This window comes from Echinops telfairi, unplaced genomic scaffold (genome assembly GCF_000313985.2).
Source record: "Echinops telfairi isolate 266 unplaced genomic scaffold, ASM31398v2 ScPeMD7_12;HRSCAF=54, whole genome shotgun sequence".
NCBI classification, from domain to species: domain Eukaryota; kingdom Metazoa; phylum Chordata; class Mammalia; order Afrosoricida; family Tenrecidae; genus Echinops; species Echinops telfairi.
This window is the reverse complement of record NW_022103909.1, coordinates 2,731,073-2,756,097: the sequence shown is the minus strand read 5'-3', so window position 1 is coordinate 2,756,097 and position 25,025 is coordinate 2,731,073. Positions and strand designations below refer to the sequence as shown.

General features: G+C 52.5%; 1 protein-coding gene across 1 annotated transcript in view; it reads left to right on the top strand.

The window, feature by feature from the left end:
* Nucleotides 1–24,417, top strand: part of DIP2B (disco interacting protein 2 homolog B) — a 129,188-nt gene extending 104,771 nt beyond the window's left edge. The window contains exons 26-38 of the mRNA XM_045287226.1: nucleotides 1,857–1,980; nucleotides 3,490–3,611; nucleotides 5,017–5,128; nucleotides 6,034–6,143; nucleotides 6,441–6,571; nucleotides 8,139–8,307; nucleotides 8,974–9,144; nucleotides 10,133–10,194; nucleotides 10,995–11,052; nucleotides 13,575–13,649; nucleotides 14,524–14,701; nucleotides 16,480–16,603; nucleotides 20,285–24,417. Coding sequence (XP_045143161.1) covers nucleotides 1,857–1,980; nucleotides 3,490–3,611; nucleotides 5,017–5,128; nucleotides 6,034–6,143; nucleotides 6,441–6,571; nucleotides 8,139–8,307; nucleotides 8,974–9,144; nucleotides 10,133–10,194; nucleotides 10,995–11,052; nucleotides 13,575–13,649; nucleotides 14,524–14,701; nucleotides 16,480–16,603; nucleotides 20,285–20,537 — 1,689 coding nt within the window. The 3' untranslated portion in view covers nucleotides 20,538–24,417. The remainder of the gene's footprint in view (nucleotides 1–1,856; nucleotides 1,981–3,489; nucleotides 3,612–5,016; nucleotides 5,129–6,033; nucleotides 6,144–6,440; nucleotides 6,572–8,138; nucleotides 8,308–8,973; nucleotides 9,145–10,132; nucleotides 10,195–10,994; nucleotides 11,053–13,574; nucleotides 13,650–14,523; nucleotides 14,702–16,479; nucleotides 16,604–20,284) is intronic.
* Nucleotides 24,418–25,025: the final 608 nt, after the last annotated feature.

Here is a 25,025-nt window from a genome sequence, read left to right as displayed (position 1 = left end):
TCAAGGACTGTTTGTTGGCCTTTAGGAGTGTTTTCCAGTCCAGTCTGTTGGGGCACCACGCCCTGGCCCCAAAGTCCACCTTCAGCATTCCCCTTGCTGTTCTGTTGCACCCCGTTAGTGTTTTGCCTCCATGTGGCAGGATCAGATAGGGCGCAATTTCCACACGTTTTCTCCAGTGAATAACTGTCATTTTGCTACTGTTGTGAATCAGGTGACCCCTGTGAAAGGGTCGTCCAACCCCCAAAGGGGTCTCGACCCACAGGTTGAGAACCACTGCCTTATTCCATCTACCCTACAACCCTGAACTTGCCCTTCTGTTTTGCTCTCCAATATTTCAAAGGACTTGAGCCCCACAAAGACGCCAAAACTGGGTTGTGGTATATATTAATGTGTGCATAATTTTTCAGGGAAGAGTGAGACAGAAACACTGTCTCCAGATAGTACAGACTCATAGCCTCACATGGTTGCTTTTTGTTGAGTAAAGGTTTCTGTGATTTCCATAGCAGTTTCTACAGGATACTTTTTGACTTATGCTCATATGTTCATTTTTAGATCAGAAGCATGTACACAAATACATTAAAATGACTCTGGAAAGATTATATATTACTATATTTTCCTAATTTTCCATACTGAACATGCTTTATTTTACATTAATGAAACAGTCCCTTTTTCATATGGAATGGCTCATGAAAAATTGGGTGCCTGGTAAGATATTTATGAGCCATGAAGTCAATATAGTGTAGCCACTGTGGTGGTATTGGCTCAATAATCAAAGATCAAACCAATGGAGCGCCCTTTGGCATCACCCAATAAGGCTGAAAATAGCTGTACCCAGTGATGCACTGTCCCAGTTCTAGGTCTCTACCCTCCCAAACCCAAATCCGTATCCCGAGACACGTGCACAGGAATGACAGTTGTCCATCAGCAAGATGGGTGAGCCCAGTGCCCTGCGTCCTCCCAGCGGAGTCGCAGTCAGCAGTAATGGTGAATGGACTGCACCTGCCCACAGCAGTGTAGATGACTCATAAAATAGTGTCGAGTGACAGCCCACACAGGAGTGCGTACCTGTGCATCCCAAAGTAGGAACTGAAACTGGCAGGCACACAGGCCTGGGAGATGAGAAGGTCGAGAACAGGAAATCCAAGATGAAGACGAGCAAGGCTGGCCAGACTGCACGAGGAGACCAAGGAGGGAGGAGCAGGGGACACGGGGCTGCTCCTGAGCGGCTGGCTGGGCTGGGCTGATCCTTACACAAGATGCTTGCTTTACAGTTTTTTTATTAAGCTGAACGTTTCCATTGTATGCACTTTCCCTTATGTGTTGTATTTTACAGGGGAGGGGAAGTTTCAAGAAACAGCCCACTGAAACTCGATTTGTAGTAAGGATATTTTATGAAGACGCAGAGGAGAAATGATTCAGCTGGGCTCTTTGTAACCTCCCCCTCTTTATCGTTAACTAGCAAACCCATGGGTCATTGTCACGGATTTATTGTCATCTTTGCCGCTAGGAAGCTCGGCCTATCGGCTACGTTTTCTGTTCAGCAGACACCCATGAAAACATGGCCACTGACCATCACGACTGGCCGCCCCCAGGCTCCGCCTTCCTATCAGTTCCTTTATTCTCCCTCCACGCCTTTTTTTTTTTTTTCCCTCATTGCAAAGTGACCTTGGAAAAGGGAATCCACCTCGGTCTTTTAGTACAATTCCAGGGCAGTTTTCACTGGCAGGACTAGCTTGCTAAGAAGATCATCCACCAGGGCACAAGCTTTTTCAAGTATAAAATCAGATTGACTGTACTTGTCGCTGGTCTGTTTCCTCCCAGGATTCTGACCTGCTTCCACTTCGTTTCCTCCACAGGGAACCACCGTGAGCACAGCCAGCTGCCTTCAGCTTCACAAGCGAGCGGAGAAGATCGCGGCCCTTCTTGGGGATAAGGGTCATCTAAATGCAGGCGACAACGTAGTGTTGCTCTATCCACCTGGTAAGCATTAGAGTGCTGGGCTAGACGTATAAGCTGCGTTACCAGATGACCGACTGTCCGGACAGGGACACAGGCTATCGTGTGGGGCCCGGCGCTCCCCCACTGCAAGAGCTCTACCCACACAGACAAAGGCGCACGCCAAACATGGCGCCCAGAGCTGGGAAGTATTGTGTTTATTGTTGGCCCCCACCTTCTCCTGCAGTGTCTGGCACAGAAAGACTCAGCCCATGCTGTCTGATGAGGCTTGAGCTGCCTGCCTGCAGGAAGCCTCCACGTGGATGGACCGTTTGCGGGAGTGCTCGGGAGTCCCAAGAGCCCTCTGCTTGTCCAGCAGTGTTGACATAGCCATCTTCACACTGGGAGTGATGCTTAGTGTCCCTTGACTGTCCCTCTCCTTGCCTCCCATGCTCTGATGTAATTCAGGGTCAGAGGAAAGAGGAGCTCAAACTTGTTTGGTTTTAGTAGCATTTAAAATTTCAGCTGAAGTATGTCAAGGTGCCCCTCATTTCTCCTGCCAACTCACAAATCCATTTTCCTTGCAACTTTGCTTCCCCTGACTCCATGTCACTCCATGATTCATGTGCATTGTTTTATTTACATCAGTACTGGAAGAATTCTTTGAAGGCCATCTGGTACAGGACTCCCTCCTGTAGGGTTTCTATGAGATAGCCCTCCCTGTTATGTTAGTGTAGTGGTGATGGACCAAGGCCGTTTGCTGAGAAGACCCAAGTCCTGATGTAGCAGAGCTTTCATATCAAGTCACACTTAATTAGCCTAAAATGTCCACCACAGCTGGAGTGACAGCTGAAAAGTCTAATTGCCCTCACATACCAGCCTTCCAAATACTCAAGGGGGTCTGGGTAGTCTTCCTCCCTCATCCCCCATCCCTTTATTTTCCAAGTGTAGCACCCCTGCTTTTTGTACTTTAGCTACATGATGTTACTGGGACTCCTTCCCCTTCTTCCAAACGTTTTCTTTTTTTTTTTTTTGGTTCCGTTCATGGTGGGGCTTTAGAAGTTGAACGTTCAATGGGACTGTTGCCTTCTTCAGGAACCTGGGGATGGTGTGGACCGCTAACACACTCTGGTGCCAACAGGATGGTTAGCGATTCGAGTCCACCCAGCGATGTCTCGGAAGAAGGATCCGGTGATCTACTTCTAAAAACTCAACCACTGGAGACCCTACGGAGCACGGTTCTGCTCTGCCACACCTGGGTCCCCATAAGTCAGTAGTAATGCAAATGGAAACCAGTACTTCCGTCCTTCACTTTTTAATATTAATATGATCACTCTGTTAAGTCAGTTCTACTTTATGGAACTATAAAGTGGTTCTCATAGTTTGTCGTCGTTCCACCCAATACTTGTTTCTTCTGTTGCTCTGTCTATTCGTCCGTGCTCCACATAACCCATCTGTCAATGCTTTAACAAGCCAGTTGTAAAGATCTGCTGTCTGCTGCATAGGGATGAAGCGGTCCGGGCCCTGCCTGACCCAGTCCTCTGTGTCTTGTAGGCATCGAGTTAATTGCTGCCTTCTACGGCTGCCTGTATGCAGGCTGCATCCCTGTGACTGTCCGGCCTCCCCACGCACAGAACCTTACGGCCACCCTGCCCACTGTCCGGATGATTGTTGACGTGAGTACCGAGTGCAGCTCTGCTCAGCTCATCAAATCCAGATTCAGATGACTCTCTCACGAACCTTCCTAATAACTTAGCTTTTGTTGAGTCAGGAATCAACTGTGCCCCCTAAGCATACCTCCTCTTCTTACACAGGCCTAAGGGACCCTCATTATTCCAGAAAAACTCTTGGTACAGTGGTTATAGCTGTCTAATAGCTTTTTGATTTTTTTTCTATACATTAACCAAGGTAACAGGAGCCCCAGTGGCATAGCAGTTATGCATTGGGCTGCTAACTACAAGGTCATCAGTTCAAAACCACCAGCCACTCTTTGGGAGAAAAATGAAACTTTCTACTCCAGTAATGAGTTACAGTCTCAGAAACCCACAGCATCAATTCTGCCTGTGCTATAAGGTCGCCGTGAGTCAGAATGGGCTCGATGGCAGTGAGTTTGGCTTAGCACCAGTCACGCCCTGTGCTGAGCTCCGAGCGGCCCCAGTGCTGCAGATCAATTCATTGCACATCTGCCTGGCACGGTGTTTAGAAGGCGCCCTTGCAGGTGGGTTGCTTTTCCTGGCTCTGAAGCTGGGAGAGGTTTTGCCTGAAATGAGACTTGATGAAAATTTGATAAATCTATATAGCCTCATAACCTAATGTGCTTTGAAGCCAAGGGCAGTCAGGACCAGGATACTTTTAGGTAGTAGAATTGCAATTTATGTAACAGTTGCTTTTCTGTGAACGGCTCTGTCCGTAGCTTAGGTCTGCAAGCTAAAAGCCATGCTCACCCAGATGAAGCCAATACAAAGTTTAATTCCACACAGTGCCCGTTAGCACTCTGAAAAGTGGGCCAGCAAGGCAGAGAGGAGCATTTGTCTCCCCAGATGGCCCTTTTGTGGGAAGGAGGCCACTGTGCGTGTCCACGTGTCAGCAGGAGAGCAGAGCGCGTGTCTGCTTGCCGTGGGGTTCCGCCCTCCCCATCTGTGCTCCAGGTGCGGGTTCCCCGAGAGTTACAAAGTCCATGTCTCTGTCAAGACACTGCAGGGGTCCTGGCAGGGCCGCTCGAGTCGGAATCGACTCCAGAGCAGTGAGTTTGGACAGTGTGAGGAGGTTAGACTTGGGTGATACACGGGGGCTTCCGAAAATCCGTGGGCAAATTGAATAAAGAGGTCCTAGGATTTTCCCACGAGCTTTTCGAAGCCCCCTGGTATCTGAGAATCCATTGTGAGTACCGCTGCAGAAATAGAACTTTGTAGAGCCAGCATGCCGAGACGGGACACCTCGGTGTCGCACACTTTGTGTCCCTGTGGGTCTTTGAAAAGCTGACCTCGGAAGACGCATGAGACGCTTTGAGCAGCCGCAGAGCCTGCAGCAGCTCCCCAAGGCTGGCCCTGCTGAGGCTGACACCTCTCTTTGTGGTTCCAGGTCAGCAAAGCAGCCTGTATTCTCACCAGTCAGGCCCTCCTGCGGCTCCTGAGGTCCCGAGAGGCAGCGGCCGCCGTGGACGTGAAAACCTGGCCAACCATCATCGACACAGGTGACACGGAGCTCCTGCAGTGCCCTCAAGGGTGCTGGAGCACCTGAGATGCTTACACAGCCCTTCTGTGGTCACAACACGTTCCCCTCACAAAAAAACTTCGCATCCGGTCAGCTTGCATCAGCAAAGGACTGGAGAGTGCCACAGCCCAGATCCAAAGGACATATCCAAACACTTTAGCCAGGGTCTTGCCATTGCCCCAGGCATCATCGCTAGATGGCCGGGCTTTTGGGTTGGCCCAGACTCTGTATGTGCCTGGGAAGATCCGGCCCTGGCTTCTAGGTGAAACGTGGTTGAAACCTAGAGTCAGAGCCAGCACGTTCCAGTCCATCCCCTCCTGAGAGTTCAGGGTTCCACCCGGATACCCTGGCTCTACAGGGTAGCGGGATCTGTGGGCAATTCTTACTGACCCCCCACCCCCTTTTATACAGCGGGTTTGCTGGTGGCGGAGGGGTTACGTGTTGGGCTGCCAAACACAAGACCAGCAGTTCAAAACCACTGTGCCAAATACAAGGCCAGCTGCTGTGCACAAGAAAAACAGGGCTTTCCCTCCAGTAAAGGCTGCAGTGTCAAACCCATGGGGCAGTTGTACCCTGTGAGTCGGCACTGACTCGGCGGCCGTGAACCTGGTGTGCCCTTTTCTTGAACGCTGACTTCCCAACAGTTCTTGGAGGCGAGGTATCGCTCCCATTTTACAGAGGGGCCATTTACAGGAGCTGCTAATGCTGGCGCGGGGACTTCTACCAGAAGTGCTGTGAGCTCCTGTGGAATATATTGACCCAATTAGATTTGCTTGTGGATATTGTCTCCTGGGTCCCTCCACCCCAGACCACCTCCAGGGGTGACACCAGCGTGTCTGTCTATCTAACTGACGCGCCCTTCGGGGACTTTTCTTTGCCCTGCAGATGATCTGCCCAGGAAAAGGTTACCTCAGCTGTATAAGCCTCCCACTCCCGAGATGCTGGCCTATCTGGACTTCAGTGTCTCCACAACTGGCATGCTTACAGGCGTGAAGGTAAAGGCAGGGGGGCGTACATCTCCCCACACCCACTTACCCCAACCCCCAGCACCAGGCACCACTGCAGACAGGTCAGGTGATCGGCCTCCTCCAGGTCGAGCAGTTCTGCTCTGGACACACGGGGTCACCCGGAGTCAGCAGACAGCTTGTCAAGACCATACGTTTTGGCTCAGATTGGGGTTGAAGCAGGGTTGGAGGAGTGTGGCGGGAGAAAGCATCCAACCCATGGGGGAGCTGCTTTCCCACCGCCGGCGGGCCGGCAGTTCTGGCTCACACGTGTCCCTGGCGTTCCAGATGTCCCACTCGGCAGTGAACGCGCTCTGCCGGGCCATCAAGCTCCAGTGCGAGCTGTACTCCTCGCGGCAGATCGCCATCTGCCTCGACCCCTACTGTGGACTTGGCTTTGCGCTCTGGTGTCTCTGCAGGTAGGAACTGGGGAAAGCCAAAAACCAGAATGGGGCAGGGAGGGTATACTTTGGGGTTACAGCCACCCCGTCCTCCCCTGGCCCCTGTAGTAGGGTCCTTTTAATAAAGTGCAGGTGTTTCCAGAACGGCTGCCCCTGCTGTGTCTCTGTTAGTTTGGTCGGTATTCCTCTCTGGTTGGTGATCTTGTTACCTGCTCTGATCCCTGTATCCGCAGCAGAGCCAAGAAAAAGGATGCTGGCTGAGTGCAGGATGGCAGGCTTTCATAGTGAGAGTGTACCCCCTAGGCTTGACAGGAAGGAAAGACTGGGATGATGGGAGGGTGGCCTGTGGCTAGGAGGCGGCAGGTCTGTCCCTGCCAAGGGACTTATAGTTCAGCAGACTCAGCTCCTCTCACTGCCCGCCCAGGAGCCTGGTCTCAGGCCTGCACCCCCACCTCCCCAGTGGACATGTCCACAATGCCTCCCAGACGCCTGCCACTCGGCATCCTCCTCCCATGTCCTCTTTGCTAGGGTGGGCTTGTCCACCTAGAGGCCTGCATGAGGGACCAGGGAGTCGTCTCCAGCTTGTGTGTCTTTGTCTCTCACATCCAGTTGAACATGGAATCCTTCGACTCAGTGGTTCCTAAATGCCTCTGTCGTTAAGCATCACCTAGGAGTGTTTCAAATAAGCCAAACAAAATGAACTCATCTTCTCCAGACTTGGGGCACTCAGATCCCATAGGTGGGAGCCCCCCGTTGTTCTGTCTGTTTTCATACAGGATTCCTGGGGCCCTGGTGATTCTGATCTGCAGTCAGTTTTAGACAATTAGACTGCCAGCTCTCCGTTGTACCTACAGGATATAACTCCAGTCCTTCCTTTGGCCCTGGAGACACTGGCAAAGCTGGAGCTCCCTCTGGTCTCTCCTGGTCCACCACCACCTCTCCTGTCTCTCAGCCTTCAGCCTCACATCTCCAACCCCGCCTCCGGGCTGCTCATCTTGCCCCAACTTAAAGCTTCAATCCCTGCCAAGCTCCCTCCGATGCCAGTTCGGCCTTTCCCAGTGTGCATCCACACCTCTGGCCTCCCTTCTCGCTGCTCCCCACGTCCCTGGGTCCTGACTTTTCACGCTGCAATGCTGTTTCTGATGGCCTTAGAGGCCCTGGGTCCTTTTATACCTCTGGGCCTTTGTATCTGCCCTCACTTTGCCTGGAGGGCCCGCAGCACCTGGTCCCCAGCCACTGACAATCCGTACTGCATCTCCAGCCCCAGCTCAGGTGTCATCTACTCAGTAAAGCTTCCTTCCCGCCACTCACTCAATTCCCCCAGTCTGAAGGACTTGCTCTTTTTTCTGTGCTCACAGCATCCTTCACACCTCATACCCTCTCACCACAGTCTACGGTATTGTGTGGGACTATGTCCCAGGGCTGACCCAGGAACAAGATCAGGCTTGGCCCTTCAGGTGTCCCGTGCTCTGACGCCATCCGCTACTTGCACTCAGTCGGCACCCGTGGGATGGGCAGTGCTCTGAAACGACAGGGTTTCTAGGATGAGCTTACACTGTCATCTCTTGGCCTTCTTCCTCCACAGTGTCTACTCCGGCCACCAGTCCATCCTGATCCCCCCGATGGAGCTGGAGAACAACCTATTTCTCTGGCTCTCCACCGTCAACCAGTACAAGATTAGGGACACCTTCTGCTCCTACTCCGTCATGGAGCTCTGCACAAAAGGTCTCGGCAACCAAGTGGAGGTGCTCAAGGTGAGGAGGCCCCCAGGAGGGACCAAGGCCCGGGGCAGCCAGGCGGTGCCCCCGACGGATCTGTCAGCCCATTCCTGGCCAGCCGAGTGAATGGGGTTTTTGAAGTCTCAGAAAGCCATTTCTTCCGCCCTCCTCATTCAATGGAAGGGGGGTCATACTCTGTGCAAAGTAAGGGTGCCGTGACCCCTCCAGCAGAGCTTTCTCCCCGAGTAGAAACGGAAGGTCTCTGAATAGTAGAGACTGGGGGTGGCTCAGCGCTGTGTGTAATCATGAGACATGACCGACGGACACGGGATACAAGACAGTTGTCTTACGTAGAGAACCGTGAGCTTGAGGATAAACAGACGGGAGGCTCGCTCTCCAGGAGTCCGCTTCTTTCCCCTCCGTCTGAGGTCTCCATTGAAGTAGGGCGGTCTCCTGTGGTCCAGGAGGAGTGGGCGCTGAGGAATGCTCAGCCTTTCCAAGAAGAACGGAAACGAGAAGGAGCAGAGCTGAGCGGCTGATGAGTTTAGCGACGCATGCCGTTTCCGGTTTCCTGGGAGCCTGTGTCCTTCCTCGCTCTGTCTGCAGCCGGAGCGCACAGCTCTCGGCCTCTCCTGGCCAGAGAGCAGTAGATGGCCCTCCGGAGTCCCCCTGACGCCGCCCGTGCCCACGGTGTCTTCACAGACCAGAGGCATCAGCCTGTCCTGCATCCGGACCTGCGTGGTGGTGGCGGAGGAGCGGCCGCGCGTTGCCCTGCAGCAGTCCTTCTCCAAGCTCTTCAAGGACCTGGGTCTGTCCCCGAGGGCCGTCAGCACCACATTCGGGTCCAGAGTCAACGTGGCCGTGTGCTTACAGGTGACTGTCCACAGCGCCTCGGGTGCACGCCGCAGGGTCTGGGGGCCTGTTCCTCTAACCCCAGTGCCCCTGTATAAAGCGGAGGGGGCACTACCCCATGTCACAGGCTGGCTCTGCAGAACCCCGAGTGAATGAGTGCCAGGCACTGGGCAGGGCCTGCGAGATGGACTCTGCTGTAAATATTGACCCTCAATTAATAGTCGTGACATCCCAGGCTGATGAGTCAGGGAAATTCCCAAGTCGGCCTTGAGGTTTATTTTTAGCCACCCTCTGGTTTTCTGTCTCCAGATTCTCTCTCTTTTACCAAAGAAGCACCAACAAGCCTGTAGGCTCTGCTCTAGCCAAATGGCACCCACCTTGGCCATCGTACTCTCAGTGGATGACTCCCAGGATAGGGCTGATTCGGAGCCTGGTGGCTGCTCCTGGGCGAGCAGAGGGGAGGCAGGCTGATCTCCTGTGACCCGGGCCAGTGACTTTTCCTGCAGCATCTGACCTTGGCCTCCCACTGTTGGTGTGGGCCACCGGCAGTTTTGAAAACCCATGTGATAACATACTGTTGCCTGCTTTGCATCCAAGGATAAAAAGTCCCCCTCAGCCGATGTGGCAAGCGGGAGAGCAGAGGCCCCTCTCCATGACGCAGCCTGGCTGCAAGTCTCTGGGCAGTGGGTGACTGCAGCCCTGCAGGAGAGGGCGCGCTTTCCGAGAGGAGTGTGGGTTTTCTGAATCTGTGACCTGGCCTCAGTGATGCTGGTGGGAGCCGGAACTCAGCCTTGTTTTTCTAGGGTGAAGTCTTCCTACTTTTCTATTGCTCAGGCATTTCCCTTGGAAATGCTTGCTTTTTCCTTCTGTCCAGTGATCACCTTACAAAGGTTCCGGTTTCCCAGGTTTTGCTGTATGTTTGCTGTCTGCCTTAACTTGACAATGTGAACTATGGAATCGCAGCTGATTCAATACTCAAGTAAATAACGTGGGATGTATTCCTCTCTAGGGGACCTCAGGGCCTGACCCGACGACCGTGTACGTGGATCTGAAATCACTCAGGCACGACAGGTACAGTAGAGACATGGCGCTCCTTCTGGGTCACGGTTCCTGTGCGTCCAAAGCTCAGAGCCTCAGAAAAGCTCACATCTCTCCTTGCCTCTTCTCTGATTGTGTTTTCTAGAAAGGGGACAGGAAGAGGGAAGGAATTAGCCCTTATTACCAGAGAAGTTTGACATTTATTAACTCATCCTTTCATTGTTTTAGTATCAAGTGCAACCTTCAGTGCCTGCCCGGGTAAAAGCGTTCTGTGCCTGTGGATATAAATGAAGCTAGAATAGATAAGCTCTTCACTCTAAGGAGGTTCTTTGCTTTTTGTTTTGATGACAAGAAAATGAGACAAACTTGGTTTGTGAAACAAAACTTCATCTGACAAGCTTCCCTCCTCACCAGCTGAGAACAGGGTTGAGGGTTCTGAGCCTCTGTCCAGAACCAGCCACCCCTGGGTGACATACTTGGCACATGGAGAGTCTCTGGTGAAGGAGTTCTCCACCTGGAGCGATGTTGCCCCTCAGGGACATGTGGCAGTGTTTGGGGCATCTTGGGCGGGTATAACACGGCAAGGGGTACTGTGAGGAGGCCACGGAAGCTGCTGGACACTGCAGTGCACAGGCAGCCCCACAGCAGAGTGATGTGGCCCAGATCTCAGCAGGGCTCAGGGTGGGAAACCGTGCTCCAGTGTGATAGGAAAAAACACACTCCTTTTGGGAAAGCGACGTATGGTTGTAGAAGGCCTGGTGGATTCTTTTATTGCGCTACATGTGAATTCATTTTTAAAGGCTTGTCTGTAGCACATATTTGTCCTCCTGCAGGGTTCGTCTTGTGGAACGAGGTGCCCCCCAGAGTCTGCTCCTCTCAGAGTCTGGAAAGGTAATTGTTCTGCTAAAATGGTGAGGGGCCTCTGTGGAGAAGTAGTTGGAATGACAAAAAACCAGAGCCATATAATGTATGAGCTTGGGGTTTTTCCTGGGTACATAATAGTAGCCAGAGCAAGATCTGATTGAAATGTGAAGATAATTCAACAGCCCCAACTTAACTAATTCTTCCAAACCCCTATAGGTACATATACAAAAAGAATTTTAAACTTGAATGGTCTCACTTTTAATACTTTTTTTAAAAATCTGGCCTCCGTGGTATTCTGACAGATGAGCCAGCAGAAGGCAGTAGTGATTGTATTCAAGGTGAGTAAGTCAGAAATACATAAAAAGAGCCCATTACATCTTTATAACCATTAAAACAAGAATGAAACCCATTGACCTAGAGTCGATTCCAGCTCCTGGCGATTAGAACAGCTCCGGAGGTTTTCCTCTGCTGACATCGGTATGGAAGCAAGTGGCCAGACCTTTCTAATGCAGCACCGCTGGGTGGACTTGAACCACCAACACAGACGAGTAGTCCACCCAGGGACTTTATACCTATTCTCCCTCCCTCACTGCCATCAAGTCAATGCTTTGATTTGATAAAAACAACTTTCTAGGACAGGAGAACTGCCCTTGTGAGTTTCAGAGACTAACTCTTTGCAGAAGCAGAAAATCCCCGTCTTTCTCCCGAGGATCAGCTGGTAGTTTTGAACTGCTGACCTTGAGGTTAGCAGCCTAAGATGTAACCACGATACCACAGAGCTCCTTATTTTCTGATTAGGAACTAATTAGAGGAAAATAAGGGTGGCACATTTTAGTTGAATTAAAAGGGGTTGGTTTAGTTGAATTGGGGGTTTGGAGGAGGCAGACCTGTATATAAAATCCTAAGTAGGGAGTGATTGAAGATATTTGAGTGAGGAAATGTTTCTTAGTAAGAATAAGGCTTAGAAATGTTCCAGAGCTATTTGGCACGAACTGATTAGAGAGGATGCTAGAACGCCGGCACAGGCTGCTGAGCGACTAGGACCCTCCTAGGCAGCCTGAAAGGCATTCGACCTGACCCCTCCAATGAATGCTACAGCAACTTCCTGGGGAACTCCCAGTGCTTTCATTCTTCCATGGAAACAAATGTGCAGTTGGGTTGATTCCACTGCTGTCTCTGAAGCCCCCAGTGAAGGCGTCAGTGGTAGAAATCTTCCCTTCCATGCTGGAGACCAGAGTTCAGTTCCAGGCCCACACACCTCATGCACAGCACCATCCTCCTGTCCACGGAGGCTTGTGTGTTGCTGTGACGCTGGACGGATTTCAGCAGAGCCTCCAGAATAAGACCAGCAAGAAAGGTATGGCAGGCATCCATGTCTGAAACCAGCCTGTGGAGCACAATGGCCCAGTCCACAGCTGATCAGGACCAGGTAGAGTGGTGGCTTAATTTGTCTGTGGGGTCACCAGGAGTCAGAGACTGGCTGTACCTCAGCAGCGGCAGCCAAGCTTCATGCCAGGGTTCGGAGTTGGGTGTTCTTAGGAGCTTTTGCCGAGCGGGGCACAGCTTGGCCCAGGCTAAAGGAGAGACGTGCTCGTCTCCTTCTTGGAAGTTTTAGATGTCTGATCCCAGAGGATCATTGCTGAGCTCCTAAGTCCCCCAGGATAAGCGGGAGGCTTAGGAGGGAATGAATGGGCTTCACAAAGAAGCCTTTCTCGTTAAGCCCCGGGCCATTCTTCCTGCAGGAAGACCTGCAGAAGGTCCTCCAGCTCCAGGCTCAGCAAACTTTTAAGGGGGAAGAACTAGTCCTGTCCTTCACAACAATTTTAAAACGGTGCGAGAGCCATATGTATATACTTTGACAAACAAATGGAATCACCATGATCTGAATGCTAGCCTTTGAAAAAGCCCATTGACTCTTCAGAGCCACAGGTATGTCCCAAAAAAGCCACCGCATATGGCTCGAGCTGAGCTGCCATCCGGGGCGGGGTCTCTACGACTGTCCCTCCTCTGCCTTTTCTGTTACAACATCGTTACTGCCACAATGAGTAAGATCCCCGGTGGCATGCTGGGCTGCTAACCATAAAGTCAGCAGTTCAAACTCACCAGCTGCTCTGAGGGAGAAAGATGAAGCTTTCTACTCCCATAAAGCGTTTCAGTCGTGGAAACCCACAGGGACAGGGTCCCTACCCATCCCATAGGGTCTCCACGTCAGAACCAACCCCTGCTGGCGATGATTGAGTGGGCACAGTGGATAATGAGGTAGATGGCAGCAGAAGGGAGGTGTATTTCTGCTGTGAGGTTCTGGTCTGTAGTTTCCTGCGTCCTCTGAAGGTGGTAACTGGCCTCTGGTTTATCTTGAGGGGACACTCGGGGCCTCTCTAGTCTCCCCTGAGCTGACAGAGCAGTGCAGGCTGGTCTGCTCGTGTCCTGGGTGCTGGAAAGGCCACTGCTCTGGGCCCCCGCACCTTGGGCCTCCTCCAAGTAGCTTCGCATTTCCTGGAGGCTCTGGCATCCCTGAACCAGCCCCGTGTTCGCCCCCTGGTTTTCAGATTTTACCCGGAGTGAAAGTGGTGATTGTGAATCCTGAGACCAAAGGACCTGTTGGCGACTCTCACCTGGGAGAGGTCTGTATCATTGCCCTGTCCATGTAAGGTTCACGTTGTCAACCCCACGGCACGGGGCTGGGCTTCCTCCCCTCACGTGAACAGTGTTCCTCTTACTCTGGGACTGACATGGCTGGGGAGGGTGGGGAGGTTTGGGGCGGGGTAAAGAGAACACCTGAACCCCCAAACCAGCACTAGTCTCCATTCTGTCCAGGAACGTTCCTTTAGGTGATGCGGAACATGGACAAGTTGCCCCCATTCTTCCCATGGTCTCAAAGGGCAGAACTGTAAAAGGCCACAAGTATGAAATGTTTCCTAATTGGTGTCTGTGTTAGTGTAAATGTTGTTTACAGTATACTTTACTCTCTCCTAATGCTTCATCCATAGTGTAATGGGAGGGGGCTTGTAGATGGAGGAGACTGGTGGCCTGGGCTCTGGCGGGAACCAGCTTCTCACTATTGAACAAGTCACCTCACCTCGCTGGGCCACCGTTTCTTCATCCACAATCCTAGCACCTGCCACGTCAAAGCGAGCTGCCTCCGAGCCTGTAGCTGTGGCACTGATCACCCGGGGGCCTCCTCAGTAGCTTCCAGCCTTCTCACTGCCACCGTTGGCTGTTGCTGTGTCGGTGGGCAGCTGTGATTCTGAGCAGGGCCTCTGTGTGGGGGCGGTCTGGCTTCTGCACAGTGGGCAGGTCGCTTCACCGCCTGCTTTCCCACCTGCCAAATCAGAGTGACAGTAGTGCGGATGCGACTGCCAGCAGACTGGCCACGACCCTAACCCGCCCGCCTGCAGAGAACTTACTGGGGCTCTGGCCCTGCCTCGGTGGCCTTTAGCCCTGTGCCTTGGATGGTGGGGCGTCCACGTCACAATGCGGCCTGTCCTCTCACCGTAGATCTGGGTGAACAGCCCCCACACGGCCAGCGGCTATTACACGATCTATGACAGCGAGACCCTCCAGGCCGATCATTTCAACACTCGCCTCAGCTTTGGGGACGCGGCTCAGACCCTCTGGGCCCGGACGGGGTACCTGGGCTTTGTCCGCCGGACCGAGCTCACTGCAGCCACCGGAGGTAGGTCCACAGCAGTTGCTCCCCTGGGCTACGCTGGCTGGCTGCCGTAGATGTCCGTCCCCGCAAGGCCGGCCAGGATGTGCATTTCGCATTCCCTCCCTCGGCATCGAGCACTGTTTGAAGCAGCACTTGCCCCATGGGAAGTATCAAGGAGGCGAGCTCTCTGGGAATGTAGGTCAGGTGGTAAACCTCCCCGCAGAGCCCGGACTGCCTGCTCCCCAGGGCTGACTCCAAACCCCAGTCCAGCACCTGGCACTGCTGCTCCGTGTCCTCTGCACACTATCTGCGGAGCGGGAGGGCTCGGTTCTGAGGAGCCGTCTTGCTGCGGTGCTCCCTGCCTCGGGGTCCCACATTCTACAGGACTGCTCTTCTAAGCTACCCAACACCAACCCTGCCATGTATATCAGGACCTCCTAGAAGGGCCTGAGTGGAAGGTAGAGGCCAGGGCCTCATCACTGCTCCCTGGCTCCTTCTGACCAGTGCTTCCATGGCGGGCAGGCTCGCGGTGGAGAAGGGCAGCTATCCTTGGCACGCATCTGATTTGGAACCTGCTCGGCCAGCAGCCGTGCGACCTCGAGCTGTCCCCTAGCCGCTCCAAGAGCTGACGCTTCAGCATCAGGCACACACGATGGGCTGCACTAGCCGTTGGCGGCTGGGTTCCTGTGGTTTCTGCCCCAGGTGATGGTGCTTGGCGCACCTGCTGCAGGCAGCTCTCAACAACTTCAGCCACGTGTCTTACCCATTTGCTCTTAGAAACCTACCCTTCCCACAAAATACTGTATTCAGTAGACTAGCAAAAACAAGGGTCTCCTTTCAGTGAAATATAGCACCTACAAGGACTGTGTATGTAACCTTGTGCATATGGGGTGCTCTGACCTTTCTAGACAACAGCATGAGACTCCTGCCATTCCCTTGCCAGGTGACAGTCCTGTTAGTAACCAGAACCCACTCTCTGCCATTGGGCTGATGCCCACTCACCGCCAGCCTGCAGGGCCGGTAAAATAGCCCCTGTGAGTTTCCAAGATTAAATACGAATTCTTTGCAGGAGTAGAACATCCCATCTTTATCCCATAGCCAGAACTAGTCTCCTCTCCATGTTCTGTAATCCTGCTTCTCTGAGCTATGCCTTAAAGACGTATCGACACAGTGGGCACCTCTCCCCCAACTGCTCCATTCTCATCTGACTCGCTCCTCCTTAGCCATGAAAGCTCAGTCCTGGCTTCAGCTCTTCCAGGGGTCTTTCCAGAACCCAGGCTCTGGGCTTCATGCACAGCCTCTGCTCCCAGCACCTCACCCACCCTCCCGGCCCTGGGACATCCGTGTGTGCGCCCATGTCCCACCCCTCTCCCCGACACTGGGGCACGTAGTAGGAATGGGAGCTCATGGCATTCGAGCACTCACAGTGGGTGCCACCATGTTACAGCCTGCCATGGGTTAGCTCCTGTCATCCCTGCCCAGAAACCGGTGATTCCTTGAGCCTGGTTTTGGAGAGAGAGCATCTCTGGGGAGCAGACAGCCTCGTCTTTCCCCCCACAGAGGGGTGGTGTGTTTGAACTGCCCTCCTGGCAGTCAGCAGCCTAGTCTACAGCACCCCTAGACCCCCTTTGTAGCCCCCGTCGCAGCCATTGATTAATACCCCTCTTCAGACAGGGAAACCAGACTTAGTTTGCCCAAAGTTCCGCAACTGGTGTGGCAGGGGAGATGGGCAAGATGAGGGGTCATTGCCGCCCCCCACCCTGTGTGTGCTGAGCCGTGCCGCCCTCTGTGTCCCCTGCTAGAGCGCCACGATGCCTTGTATGTGGTGGGGGCACTGGATGAAACGCTGGAACTGCGAGGCCTGCGATACCACCCCATTGACATCGAGACCTCTGTGTCTCGGGTCCACCGGAGCATCGCTGAATGGTAAAGCCCGGCTGGGGGCGGACGGGAGGTGGGTGGGCTGGTCAGTGCCCCTCCCATTGGTCCAGCAGCCAGCTCTCCAGAAGGCCTGCCCACAGACACAGAATCCCGAGGGGAAGGAGGAACTCGGTGGAGCCCGAGTCTTGTGTGCAGTGGGTGGTGCAGCCAGGCCTCTTCCCAGAAGCCCCACCGAACCCTGGGGTCACTGAGCCTCTGAGGGGCCACTAGAGAAGAGAGCCCCGTCCCTTCTTTATGTCTCTCTTTTGTGAGATGGGCCAGGGTTCACAGAGCAGGGCAACCGTGCATACATGTGTTGTTCACCCGATGGCAGTCCCCTCTGCAGGATCACTTCGCCTACTTCCACCCTGTGCTTCTGTTTCTCTTCCATCCCTCTCCTCACCCTGCGGAACTTGGTCCCTGGGGAAGTGTCCTGCTCCGAGGTGCATGAACCTCCCGAGTTTTGCTGTTTCTCTCACAGGCCTGCCTGTTGTCTGACTGAATATTGGGCCGTGGGGTGAGTTTGAGTGCAGACCTGGTGGGGGCCGAGGTCCATAGTCTTGGGGGTAGCAGCTGTCTTGATCTGACAGGTACACCTGAGTTTGGGGACAGAGCCCTGGTTAATGGCCGGTTGTCAGATAGCTGCTGTGGAATCACTGTGTCACTGTCCGCAGGGTTGTCATGGCTGGTTTGTTTGGGATGGGTACCAGGCTTTTCTTCTGAGCCACCTGTTGGGGTGCTTGAGCCGCCAGTTTGTGGGTCAAGGGTCAAGCTGTTAGCCTGTGTGCTCCACTCAGAGATGCCCTTTTCAGGGTCTGACACATGGCAGGCGCCAAACAGACCGCTTGCCTCCCGAAACGTCAACATCTTACTGCCACTGAGTCAGTGCTGACTCAGAGCGGCACTGTGTGACTGCGTAGACCAGCCCGGGGGTTTCTGAGATCGTAACTCTACGGGAGCACAAAGTCTCTCTCTCCCAAGGAGTGGCAGTTAGCAGCCCAGCACAGAACCCACCACACCACCAGGGCACCTGGGAAGTCAGTGGTTTGGTGGGAAGAGCCCCAGCCTTGCTCTCTGAGTAGACGGCTTTCCTGGTCCATGAGACAGCCAGGCTCTCTGCTGCTTCCCAGCTGTCTGGAGAACCGGCTGCGAGTGTGCTCGGCAAACTGCTGAAAGGGAATGTTAGCTCACCCAGTCCCCCTCTTGGTGCTGGACTTGTCCTCTAGCTCCCCTGAAGAAGGAGCCTCTGACTTCATGACCATCTCAAACGCACCACCATCAAGTTGGTGCTGACTCACAGTGACCTACAGGACAGCGGTTCTCAACCTGTGGGTCACGACCCCTTTCACAGGGGTCGCCCGATTCATAACAGTAGCAAAATGACAGTTATGAAGTAGCAACAAAAATAATGTTATGGTTGGGGGGCGGGGGGTCACCAGAACATGAGGAACTGTCTGAAAGGGTTGTGGCATTAGGAAGGTTGAGAACCACTGCTATAGGACAGGGTAGAACTGCCCCTGTGGGTTTCTGAGACTAACTATGGGAGTAGAAAGCCCCATCTTTCTCCCATCTGACTGCATAATGATTTAAAATTCCTCTCTCATTTTTAACAACTGCTCTCATTTCATCATCTTAACGATACACAATTCATCTGGTTTATTTTTAACAAATAGGAATGTTGCTGTGCCCTTTCTCGGTTTTATTATTTTTCCAGGTTTTTTTCATAGGTAGATCTAAAATACAATGAATTGGCAGAATTAAACGGTTACATTTCGAGAGAGATGAAGAAGGGCAATCCCATAATCCGGTGCTCTGAGAACGTGAGAATGGGAATAAGCCAGAATCGATTCTGAGTCATTACACACTGTCGGACAGAAGCCCCCCCTCTGAGTTTGCCCGGCTGTAACCTGGAGGGGAGCAGAGGGCCTCATCTTACTCTTTGTCTGCCTTTCACATGCGCACGGGACGATTGAAAATGGCATGGGTCAGCACACGCATTCTTCAACGGGATATCTTTTCACGTTTGTTTCCTAACTCTCTGTTGTGGGCAGAGGGCTGATGGTTGGCACCCGCGCTTCGGTCCCTTGGTGCATCCTTCCTCGCCCACCCCCACTCCTCCCTGTGGGCCCTGTTTCCATTCCTCCTCCTCTCCTGAGCCCTCCGTGCTTTGTCCGTTCTAAACACTGGCCTCTCGGGCCTGCCAGGGGCTGCTTTGTCTGAGCCGCTCTCCCCCAGAAGCCCCAAGTGCCCGGAAGCTCAGTGCCACAGTCACCCTCCCGGTCCTGCCACGCAGGGCAGTGCAGCCAAACACTGCTTTTCTCCAAGGATCGGAGTTTTTTTTAAGAAGTGGTGGTCTACAGCCTATGCAACCACGAGGTGTCGAAGGGATCAGGTGTAAGGCATCATCAGAACAAAAAATCTCACCATAGTGAATGATGGGGGCAGTGCGGAGTGGAGATCCAAAGCCCATTAGTAGGCCACTGGAGATCCCCTTGCAGAGGGGTCTCGGGGAGGAGATGAGCCAGTCAGGGTGCGAGGTAACAATGATGAGAAATACAACCTTCCTCTAGTTCCTAAATGTTTCCTCCCCGCTCCCACTACCATGACTCGAATTCTATCTTGCAAGACTGGCTAGACCAGAGGAGGTACACTGGTACAGATAGGAACTGAAAATACAGGGAATCCAGGATGGATGAGCCCTATAGGACCAGTGGTGTGAGTGGCAAAACAGGGAGGGTAAAGGGAGAATGGGTAGGAAAGAGGGAACCGATTACATGGAACTGTGTGTGACCTCCTCCCTGGGGGACAGACAACCGAAAAGTGGGTGAAGGGAGAAGTCGGACAGGGCAAGATATGACAAAATACCCATTTATAAACTATCAAGGGCTCATGTGGGAGAGGGGAGCGGGGAGGGAGGGGAAAAATGAGGACCTAATGTCGGGGGTTTAAATGGAGAGAAAATGTTTTGAGAAATGATGTACAAATACGCTTTACACAATTGATGTGTGTATGGATTGGGATAACAGTTGTATGAGCCCCTAATAAAATGTTTAAATAAAAAAAATAAAAAAAAGAAGTGGTGGTCTAACGGCCCATCCAAAACGAGCTCCCGCCTCCTAACTCTGCAGCCCCTCACACTCCCTGCATTGGCAGAGAGCGCAGAGGGGTCCCCCCAGCAGGACTGGAGTCTAAGGTTATTATCTCAGTCAAAGCGCCTGTGTTGAAAAGAACAAACTGTTCAAACCTGCTAAAGCAAGCAGTGAGCAGTGAGTGGAGAGACTTCCCGGCTAGCTCAGAGCACCAGACAGACTATAACTAACTAGAGCCTGGAAAAGGTTGGAAGAGACAGACAGGAAGGTCTTAGGAACCGCCGCCCTTGTTCGCTTTCTAAAGGCACACAGTCTCTCCTCTCCGCTGTGCTCTGGGCAGCCTTTCTTCCTGGCCCTGACCACTCCAGAATAATTAGACTCATGTGTCCCCAATTCTAGTCACCAGCCAACAGCTCTTGACCGAAACTCCCAAGAGCTCTTGAATGGGCCAGCTTGGGTCTTTGGTCTCCTCGGCTGTAGACCTGGCTGCTGGCCTTCCGGTTGGGACCCAGGGGAGGGAGCCACATCCCAGACAGGGCGGTCGCTCTTGGCAGGGCAGCTGCTCGCTGTTTAACCAAGTGTGCCGTTGACATTGCAGCGCTGTTTTCACGTGGACCAACTTGCTCGTGGTGGTCGTGGAACTGTGCGGCTCTGAGCAGGAAGCCCTGGACCTGGTTCCTCTTGTGACCAACGTGGTCCTGGAAGAGCATTACCTCATCGTGGGTGTGGTGGTGGTGGTGGACCCCGGCGTTATCCCGATCAACTCCAGAGGAGAGAAGCAGAGGATGCACCTACGGGACAGCTTCCTGGCGGACCAGCTCGACCCCATCTACGTGGCTTACAACATGTAGCCGGCCTCGGGGGTCGGGTGGGGGTGGGCAGGGGCCAGCTCCAAAGAGCCACAAGGACCGCAGACCCGTGACCGGGCACGCGGGTGTTGGATGGATGTGAAACACACCGAGATGGCCACTGCGTTCCCTTCATCTCGACCCGCTGTCGCCTAGCCACAGGGCAGCGGCAGGTCTCTGGGGGCAAATGAGGAAAAGGAAGACCCTCCCCGGCTTGTTGTACGTGAGCTTTGACGTAGCGGGAGCAGCACGTCACTAGAGCAATTTACATGCATGTGGCATTGTTCCCATCTGTTGTACAATACCTGTCTTTTTATCGAACGCTGTTTTAGAATTTTGCCAGGGGTTTATTGACGTCCCATGAAGGGGCGCTCCGCGTCTCACCGCTGCCCTGCTCCTGTACTGTATTTTTGCCAATTTACTGTAGCTAGGCACTCTGCAGGTATTGTTCACATGGAACTACTCAGCTCCCTGTCCGTTGACCCCAGAGCAAAGCCCATAACCCATTGACCCTGAGAATGATGGCAGGAGGCAGCTGTGCTCGACCAGTATTCTAACTTGTAAATAGTGCTCCTCCCTCAGCTGCAGGGTGGGGGCCTTGGCAGGGTGATTCAAACCAGCCAGAGCAGAAGCATCTCTGCTTGGGGAGCACGTCTGGGTTCTCTGTGTAGAAGCCTCTGGATGCGGTAGCCAGCAGGGGCAGGCTGTCTGCAGGGTCGCCCCCGCACATTGTTCGCTGTCTCCGTTGGCCAGCCTGAGGGCCTTTGTTTGTTTTTAAAAGCGGGCAGCCCCCAGATTCAGCTGAAGCGTTCAGAATCCAGCCTATTCCTATCTGAGCTGAAACATCTCAGTCTAAACGTTAAAAATGTTCAGAAGCAGCTGAGGCCCCATAGCTCTGCCTCTGTCCTAAGGAACCACTCTTTAACTTGCCGTGGCCCCAGTTTTTAAACTGCCTTCCCAGCCCCAGTGACTGCTGAAGAATTTAGAATTCTCCCTTTTCCCGGGACCCTCGTAAACCCCATCTGCTGTTTAGATGTGTGGCTTCTCTTTGCTGCAAGCGGAAGCTGCCCTCTGTTCTTCCAGTTCCTGAGGGCAGGGATGGTTTTTTGGTTTTTTGTTTGTTTGTTTTCAAAACAAGGAAAGAATGATAGCCGGGAAGGCAGTGGGGTCAATAGTCACACAAGGCTGTCAGGCCACATCACTATGAAACTCCACACTGACCAGTTCTGTTGCCAAGGTAGCCAGGCTTGGCTAAACAGGGAAGGCGGATGGATGCAAGAAACTCTTGAAATGACTGTGGTGCCCAGGCCAAACGGACTGAGTGTGGGGTCGAGTGTGACCCCCGCTCAGCTTCCTTCCTTTGGTCTGAAACTTCACGTATTTGAATAGAGTTGAATTTTATTATTTTTTTCTTACAGAAATATTTTTTAAAACTTGAAAAGAAAAAAAACTCAGAAGTGAACAGAGTGCACCTGTTAAATCGGAATGGGCCTCTTCGAGACCCATTCTGGTCTACTGTGTAAATATTTATTTAGGCTATTTTAATAATACATATTATTTACCCCGCTGTAACATCATGTAAACTAAATATGTTTTTAAACGCTTTTTAAGACTTGTAATTACCCTGGAAATCAGGTTTCTAATGCAAAACCCAGTCCTTTCCCCAGGGCAGCCCTCGAGGTGGGGGGACAAGATGGTGGGGCTACCCTAACCCCACCCCATGACTCTCAGCCCCTCTTGGGCTCCCGTTTTCATAACCCTGTGCTCCTCCCAACTCATTGCCCACAGAGGGGGTGCTCAAGGCATTCTCCAGTTCCCCAACTCTTTTTCAGCATCTCGGGGAGTTTGTTTACACGTGGTTAGGCGGGAGGGAGGTTTGCAGCTGCCCAGGGAAAGCAAGCTTATATCCGAGCCAGCCGAAAAGCCAGTGACCAGCAGCGCAGTGACAGTGGTTGCTGCGGAGAGAGCCAAGCCTGCTGATTAGGAGAGTGATTTTCTTGAAATCACTTTTCATGGTTTTGTAGACAAAGCAGTGGATCCTGGGGGGTCGTTAAGTCGTTCCATTACCATAACCTGTGATCTAAGAAGTAAACGCAGACAGTCTCTCCCACACTAACCATCTGGCTTGCCTTGATCATTCTGACACACAGGCATGAGGGTGCCCACGTTGCTGGACAGGCAGGCGAGGTGAGCCACAGCTCACCGTTTTATCAAGAGGAACCAGTGACCTTGATTTTCGCTGATTGTCCTTAACCGAGTCTATCACAAATGCGCTCATTCAGCATGAAGCCTTTTTTCTCTCTCTCAGATCACCAAGGGTTTTACATGGTTTCCTTCCATGTGAGGCTTCGAAATTTGCAGCATTTTTTACTCTTCACAGCCCTTCTCCGTGGGGGTGGCTAGTTGCCAGCAGCCAAGTGTGGCCCGTGCAGATCTACACTCTTTTCTTCAAATAAGATGCTTCATTCTTCGCAGGTGTGGCCACCTCCTGGTGACCTGGGGCTGCTAATATTGTGTTGTCATTCCCTGGACCTCTGATTTTTTCCTCCCCCCTCCCTGCCTGTGGCTGCTTTATCATCCTTTTCACATTCCCCCAGGCCAGAGTATGCTGTGAGACAGGGAGAGGTGCTCTGCCCTTGGACTTGAGCAGCAACTCTGGTGGAGTCTCCTTTGAGGGGGGAGGCCAAGTGCAGATTGAATGCGTGGTCTGTGGAGGCTGAGAGGGGGTGAGAAAACTGCCCCTGGCTGGCACAGGGTGCTCTCCACATTCAGTAAGTAGCAGCAGCTCTGTGACAGCTGACTCCTGGTGCTGGCCCAGAAAGCCATTGTTGACAAAAGCCAGGGTGGCCGAGTCTTGGGGGCACATTCTGCCTGGGTTCTTGGGCCTCCAGAAAAGAAAATGAATAGCAAATCCCTTTGCTCAGGGAAATCAGTTGGTCTGGAAGTTTCTCCAAGTCTCCATTGCTCCATAGAAGTAGTAGGGTGGGATTGCTACCTAGGAGAGAGGGGAGCCCCGGGGAGGTCGTGGAGCTGGGCAAGTTCCATCAGGTGCCCCCGTGGGACCAGCCGGCTGGTTGGCATCAGCCTGTCCACAGGCGATCTGCTTACTGCCTGCCCCATAAAGGGTCCGGTTCTCCCCAGCACCGAGTCCTTTCCTTAGTTCAACACTGCGTTGCCTCAGACTGTTTAGGGGCCATTGCTCATCTCCTCTGTCTGACAGAGTCCCTGCGAATTGCAGTGGCCTCAGGAGCCGGGGGTTTGGGTCTGCCTGCTCAGTGGTCCTGTGAGTGTGCCTCCATACATTCATTCATTTAACAGCTTTTTTGTTAAATCCACAAAGGGCCAGAGACCTTAGGTATTTCGTGTCAAAGTGACTGGCCCAGGCATGGTGCTCAATATCTTGGCCAAATAAACTACTTTCCTTGAAAATCCAGGAATCTTTTCAGAGTCAAGCAATGAAGAGTTAACCACCTCACCCTCAAGACCCCCGCAGGACCTACGCCTAAGTGTTTTTGCTGTTGCTTTGCTGTGGGAGCCAGAAGCTGCAGGACTCCAAGGACACAGTCGGCCTTTTCTTTGTCATTCACACGACATTTCTGGTTTAGGTAGAGGAGACGGGTCACATGATGCATTCAGAGGAAGAAGTTGTAAAGATTTAACAATAATTTTTTAGTCCTAAATGCTGTTTTGTTTACTCTCTGTCAAGATATTTACCCGTGTCAAATTCAAACTATAGTACTGTGTAATTATGTATAAAGTTTTTTTTATTTATTTGAAATTAGACTAGCTATACATTTTTAAATTTAACATCTGGCTGGACAGTGTTCTATTAACTCATTGAATGTGTTTTCTTTGTCTTGTGTTAATAAATATTGATGCCTGATTGTGTTTAATCCTTCACCCATTGGGAGGGGCTAGGAAATAGGATCTGTGGAGTTTCAACTTGTCGGGGTGGGAGGCAGGGAGGTAGCTGGACTGGCCAAGGGACGGGAGCACTGAGGTCAAACGTCATCACTGAAAATGGCAACACCGGAGCGCCGGGAGAGTCGTTCTGAAAATAAGTCTTTAGTGAGGACTTCTCCAAGTCATAATGAGAGTGTCCTTTTCTTCCGACCCACGAGGCTTGTGGGAGCTTTGAACTGTGGATCACAAGCTGACGTGAACTTGAATATTTCCTGATTTGAAACTGGGCTGGACTTCAGCTTTTCCCTTAAGTGGTACTTCTTTGTTATTCTTCCACTTCCTGGCTTCCAGAGAGTTGATTGGAGTCCATTGTATATGTTTGCAGACACAGAAACCATTTATTCCCTGCCTGCCCACTAAGTTCAAGGCACGTGAGAAAAAAACATCTCAAGTCCTACAGTACCACGTACTAAGTGCGAAAGGTTGAGGTGGGCTGTGGGAGCTGGTCATATGGGCACCAAATCCAGTGATAAGAGAATAGTGAAGACTAGCAAAACAGCAAGCAAAAGGTGGAAACATCTGGAGGGA